The sequence below is a fragment of the Numida meleagris genome, unplaced genomic scaffold (assembly GCF_002078875.1).
Source record: "Numida meleagris isolate 19003 breed g44 Domestic line unplaced genomic scaffold, NumMel1.0 unplaced_Scaffold358, whole genome shotgun sequence".
Lineage (NCBI taxonomy): Eukaryota > Metazoa > Chordata > Aves > Galliformes > Numididae > Numida > Numida meleagris.
The window spans coordinates 3803-9898 of NW_018364583.1; the positions used below are offsets into that span (position 1 = coordinate 3803).

The following is a 6096-nucleotide window of genomic DNA, read 5'->3' on the forward strand; positions in this document are numbered from 1 at the left end:
GGCCAGAGCTGCTGTGGGATCAGAGCTTCTATGGGGTCGGAGCTGCCATGGGATCAGAGCTTCTATGGAGTCTGAGCTGCCATGGGGCCAGAGCTTCTATGGGGTCGGAGCTGCTGTGGGATCAGAGCTTCTATGGGGTCAGCACTGCTGTGGGGTCAGCGCTGCCATGGGGTTAGAGCTGCCATGGGGTCGGAGCTGCCATGGGGTCAGCACTGCCGTGGGGTCAGCACTGCCGTGGGGTCAGCACTGCCGTGGGGTTAGAGCTTCTGTGGGGTTAGAGCTTCTGTGGGGTCTGAGCTGCCGTGGAGTCGAAGCTGCTATGGGGTCGGAGCTGCCGTTCCCACCCCTGCTCGTCAGGGCCGTGGTTTTGTTCGCTGTGCCGGGCTGTGCATCGCCTCGCTGTGCTCCCTTCCCTTTGCACGGCGCAGCTCTTTGTTTGCGCCGCTTGGGCCGCGGCGCTGCATTGTGGCGGAGGAGCGCCGAGCTGCATCCCTGCTCGTTGCGCTCCCGCTTCGCCCTCGGGTTCATCCATCCGTCTCATATGGGGCCTTCATTGCGGCTGGCTTTCTCCGCTCCCCGCAGCCCGGCCCCGTGCCGGGATGCTCGCTGACCCTGGGAATGGTTTCCTGCGGCCGCGCGCCGCGTCGGCACGGGGCGAGTTTTATTGTTTGCAAAAGGAAGCAGTTGGCTTTAATACTTCCTACAGCAGCCGCCTTCCAAAGGGGCCGAGCTGGGTCCTCCGTCCCCGTTCTGGGGCACCGGGGTCTTTCCCAGCGGGGAATTCCTCCCTTTCTCTTGCAGCCAGCGCTGGAGCTGCAGGGTGAGCTCGCTCCGTGCCCGTCGTGCTGCAGTGGGGTCTCGCTTCCTTGCACGAGCCCCCCCCCCCCGGCTGGGTTTGCTCCCACCTCTCGGGGTTTCTGCTCTGGGATCGGGACCCAGTGCTCGTGTGCTTGCTTTTGTCCCCTGCTGCCATCGCCCCTCCCTGGGTTCCTCTGCCCCGTGCTGCTCTGCTTTGCTGGGGTCTTGGAGCGGAGGTGGCGTGGGGCCGACCGGGTCCTGCCCCACAGCAACTCGTGGCAGCAGCCGGGTCGCGGCGGTTTGCGGGCAGCGCTGGAGGTGCCGAGGGGCAGGGGAACGTCAGGGACCCGAAATGGGAGCAGGCACAACTGAGGCGAATTCCTCTTTCATCATTTTGACCCGTTGTAAACAGGCGGGATGGGACGCTGCCCCGGGAATGAGGCTGCTCCACTCCGCCTCGCCGGACCCGGCCCGGTGGGTGCATGTGGGGCAGTGTGGGGTGAGCCCAGCTCGTGGGTGTCTATGGGGCAGTGTGGGGTGGGCTCAGCCCATGGGACTGTGTGGGGTGAGCTGAGCCCATGGATGCCTATGGGGCTTTGTGGGGTGAGCTGAGCCCGTGGGTGTCTATGGGGCAGTGTGGGGTGAGCCCAGCCCGTGGGTGTCTATGGGGCTGTGTGGGGTCGGCTCAGTCCATGGGACTGTGTGGGGTGAGCTGAGCCCATGGATGCCTATGGGGCAGTGTGGGGTGAGCTGAGCCCATGGATGTCTATGGGGCAGTGTGGGGTGAGCTCATCCTGTGGGGCGGTCTATGGGGCAGTGTGGGGTGAGCTCTGACCATGGGTGTCTATGGGGCAGTGTGGGGTGAGCTCATCCTGTGGGGCTGTGTGGGGTGAGCTGAGCCCATGGGTGCCTATGGGGCTTTGTGGGGTGGGCTCAGCCTATGGCTGTCTATGGGGCAGTGTGGGGTGAGCTGAGCTCGTGGGTGTCTATGGGGCCGTGTGGGGTGGGCTCAGCTGTGCCAGGTTACAGCGGGGGCACAGAGTGAGCAGGATGCATGGGGCTGCTGCGGGGCTGCAGCGTTGCAGTGGAGCTGGCGGCGCCGATGTGACCTCCCAGCCTTGCACTATTGAGGGAACCCTGAGCATCCCTGGCCCTGCACGGCCATGCTGCCCATCCCGTGCTGCATCCCTCGGCCGACGGCTCGGCTTTGCATGCGGGATGCATCCGGGTGTCTGGATTGGGGCATTGCACGGCATCATTGCACGGCAGCATTGCACAGCTGCATTGCACGGCAGCATTGCACAGCTGCATTGCACGGCAGCATTGCGCAGCTGCATCATTGCATGGCAGCATTGCACGGCAGCATTGCACAGCTGCATCATTGCGCAGCGGCATCATTGCGCAGCGGCATCATTGCGCAGCTGCATCATTGCACGGCAGCATTGCACAGCAGCATTGCACGGCAGCATTGCACAGCAGCATTGCACGGCAGCATTGCACAGCAGCACCGCTCCCGCAGCAGCTCGAGGTTTCCTGGGCAGAGCTTGGTGCTGCAGGGCGTGCACGCCCTTGTCCCCCGGTGCAGGCGTTGGAGCCGTGTCCCCGTGCGGTGGCCGAGCAGCTCCGCGTTGTTTCCCAGCCCTGGAGCCTGGGTGCGGGTCCTGGTCGCTGCCCCCCGGGGATGCTCGGGGGTCTCTGAAACGCGGGCGTCCCCGCAGCCATGGGACCCGGAGCGGTGTTCACACGGGCGGCCCCGAATCCGGAGCAGCTCCCGAGCGCCGCTCTCCTCTCGGGAATAAAAGTCCCTTTATGCCGGAATAATTAGCGTACTCAGAGCGCGCTAATTATTCTGGGATAAAAGTGACTTTTATTCCGGCGGAGTGTCCTCTCAAAGGGCCCTTTCTGCCCGCTCCCGATTCACAATAGCTGTTCTGCTCCGTTTCCCCATTTTAGACAAAGTCCTTGTTTGCAAAGCCAGCGAAATTGAGTTGGCGAATGAATGAGGGCCAATGGCTCTGGCCGGGCTCCAGCGCTTGTAGGGCCCTGGCTGCCCGCTGCTGTCCAATCCCATCCCGTTGCATCCCATCCCGTTGCATCCCATCCCGTTGCATCCCATCCCGTTGCATCCCATCCCGTTGCATCCCATCCCGTTGCATCCCNCCCGTGCTGTGAGCCCCTCACCCTGATCATGCCCCCACCTCATCATTCCTACAGCCCCCTGTGGCACGGCCATGCCATACCCATCCCCATGCCATCCCCTTCCTGACCTCTACCATACCCATACCATGCCCATGCCTGTACCATATCCATACCTACACTGTGTCCATCCCATACATGACCTATCCCATAATAATACCATGCCCCAACCTACACCGTGCCCTACCTGTACTGCACCCATGCCATGCCCCTACCTATACCACACTCATCCCATACCCACCCCATACCTATACCGTATCCATCCCAACTCTATGCAATACCTGTACCATACCCACCCCCTACTTATACCATATCTATACCATACCCATCCCAAACCTATACAGTATCTATACCGTACCCATCCCATACCCATACCTGTGCCATACCCATCCCATACCCCTCCTGACCTCTACCATACCCATCCCATGTCTATCCCATACCCATGCCTGTACCATATCCATACCTGCGTCGTATCCATACCATACATCACCTATTCCATAGTAGTACCATGCCCCAACCTACATGGTGCCCTACCTATACCACACCCATCCCATACTCACCCCATACCTATACCATACTCATCCCAAACCTATACAATATCTATACCATACCCATACCCATCCCATACCCTTCCCGACCTCTACCATACCTATCCCATACCTGTACCATATCTATACCTACACCGTATCCATACATTACCTATCCCATAGTAGCACCATGCCCCAACCTACACCGTGCCCAACTTATCCCATACCCATCCCATCCCCATCCCCATCCCATACCCACTCCAAACCTATACCATACCCACCCCAAACCTATACAACATCTATACCATACCCATACCATACCTATGCCATCCCCATCCCCATCCCCATCCCCTACCTATACCATACCTATACCATCCCCATCCCATCCCCATCCCAAACCCATACAACACCCATTCCACACCCGTCCCCTACTTATACCACCCCCGTCCCACACCGCCCCACACCACACCCCATAANCCCCGTGCCGCTCACCAGGGCTGGTTCTCCAGCCACTCGCCCAGGACGCAGCGCAGACTGCGGGGGAACTCCGTGAAGATTCCTCCGAACTCCTCCGGCGCCATCTGGGAGACGATGCTCCAGAGGGACATGGTTGGAAGCGTCACCTGCGGGGGGGGGGGGGGGGGGACGACGCCAAGAGCTCCGCGCTGCGTCCATCCCATGGCATCGGGCCGCCTGAACCCGCTGCCTGGAGGAGGAGCAGGAAGCGCCGTCCCGGGGCGATGCCGGCGGCCGTGCCTCAGTTTCCCTCAGTTCCAAGGGAACCCGGCGCCTCCCACAAAGGGCGATGGCACGGGGACGCGCCGAGGAGGGGCGGGCGGTGCAGGTGGGACGGCAAAGTCATGGGAGTAGGAAGCAGAGGAGGCTCTGCGGGGTGGATTTGGGTACCAGGTGCTTTCGGGAACCCCAACCCCGGCCCTGTAGGATGGGGGGCTGAGCTGCTCCCCAAAACCCCCTAAGGAGGGTGCACCCCGGGGCGCACCCCGAGCGCAGACCCCACAGAGAGCCCTGCGAGGTGTGGGGCCGGCACGTGGAGGACTGGGGGGACGAGAGGCGTCGTGCACCCCACGCCCATCCTGCAGCCCTCACCCCATAGCAGGAGGCGCAGGGAGGAACCCAGAGCGGAGGGAAGGGAGCGAGCGTCACCGGGACAACATCACAGCGCGCAACACGACCGCACCGCACGGCTCCCAGGACGGGGCGGGGGGCAGCGGGGAGCCCCCCCGGGGCCGGGGACCGCAAGTTGACAGCGGGAAGAACCCGGCCCGTGCGCTTCCACTTCTGCCGGCCGAGCGGAGCCCACCGCCCCGACGATTTCCTACGCGCACAGCGCGGCTCAGCCCGGGGGGGTCGGCACCGGGGGAACGCACCCCGCGGCAGCTCGGCCCCGCTGCGGGCTGTGCCGCCGGGACGGAGCCTTCCTGCCGCTCGTGGACGGGGAAACGCAGCGCTCGGGGCCGCTGCATCCCCGCGCTGCCCCCGACGGCGCCTGAGAAACGGAGCCGGGCGCCGCCGGTACGCACGGAAGCGAACCGGGAACGCGGTTCCCACCTCCCCATCCAAACCCGTCTTTCCGCTGGGCGCAGGGAGGCAGCGGCTGCCGGGACGTCAGCGGGGCATGCCTGGATCCGCTCCGATCCGCGGAGACGCCGCGCTCCTCCTCCCGCCCCCGGGCAGCTCGGGGCCAGGCCCGGCCCCGCTGGCTCCGTCCCCGCAGCTCCTCCGGCGCAGCCGTGCTGCGCTTCCTGGCCGTCCCCGCGGCCGTTCCCATCGCTCCGCGTTTTCCTCCTCCCGCACCGCGGCCTTTCCCCGCAGCACGGCCCCGCGCTTCCTGCAGCGCGGCGGCACCGACGGCCACGTGGTGTTCGCTCGGCCAACGGGAGAGGAAGCGGAGCGGCGGCCGCGGGGAGCGAGCAGGCCGCGGGAGACGGCCCCGCAAAGCAGCGGCGGCCCCGCGTGGGGGCACGGGACCCGCGGCCCCGCGCAGCCGGGAGGGGACGCGTGGGTCGGGATGCGGGGGCTGCTTCGCGCGGGGGGTCCGGGCAGGGCCGCGCGCTGCCGCCCGGGGAAACCCCGCGGGCGAGAGGGAGGATCCGTCCCGTGCCGTCATCGCCCGAGGGTGCGGGACTGCGGCCCCAGCTGCTGCGGGACGCGGCGGGGAGGGCCCCGCGGGGCGCGCGTTGCCGTGGGTTGACCGCAAGCGCCCGCCCCGAGCAGCGATTCCGCGCCCGGTGCAGGGCGAGAAGAGCAGCGGCAGCGCTGACCCCGACCCCGGTGCACGAGCGCGGCCCGGACCACGCCCTCGGCCCCCGCCCCGGGACTGCCCCGGGGTCCCGGAGGCTCCGGAGGCGCCCGGTGCCGCGCACCTCTCCGCTCCCACCGGGCCGTGACGCGGGGCCGCGCTCCGTCCGTGCGCAGAGCCGCGGGCTTCGGGCCCGAGCACCTGTCAGCGCCCGCACCGGGTTCCACCTGCACCGGGGGCTGCGGGAGCCCGACGGAGCCCGGCAGCTGCGGGGCCGCGTCCAACGCACAGCGCTCCCCGCGTTCCCTCGCAGCG

At 65.8% G+C, this 6096-nt stretch overlaps 1 protein-coding gene across 2 annotated transcripts in view; it reads right to left on the reverse strand.

The window, feature by feature from the left end:
* The window catches only part of LOC110391393 (signal transducer and transcription activator 6-like), a 9886-nt gene extending 3796 nt beyond the window's left edge, over window positions 1-6090 (reverse strand). Inside the window, exons 1-2 of one of the 2 annotated variants that reach the window (XM_021383235.1) lie at window positions 5091-6090; window positions 4014-4144 (exon numbers count right to left, since the gene is read on the reverse strand). In XM_021383235.1, coding sequence (XP_021238910.1) covers window positions 4014-4129 — 116 coding nt within the window. In that variant the 5' untranslated portion in view covers window positions 4130-4144; window positions 5091-6090. Of the gene's footprint in view, window positions 1-4013 lie in introns of both variants that reach the window. The other variant, XM_021383234.1, reaches the window with a different exon arrangement.
* Between the last annotated feature and the right edge of the window lie 6 nt (window positions 6091-6096).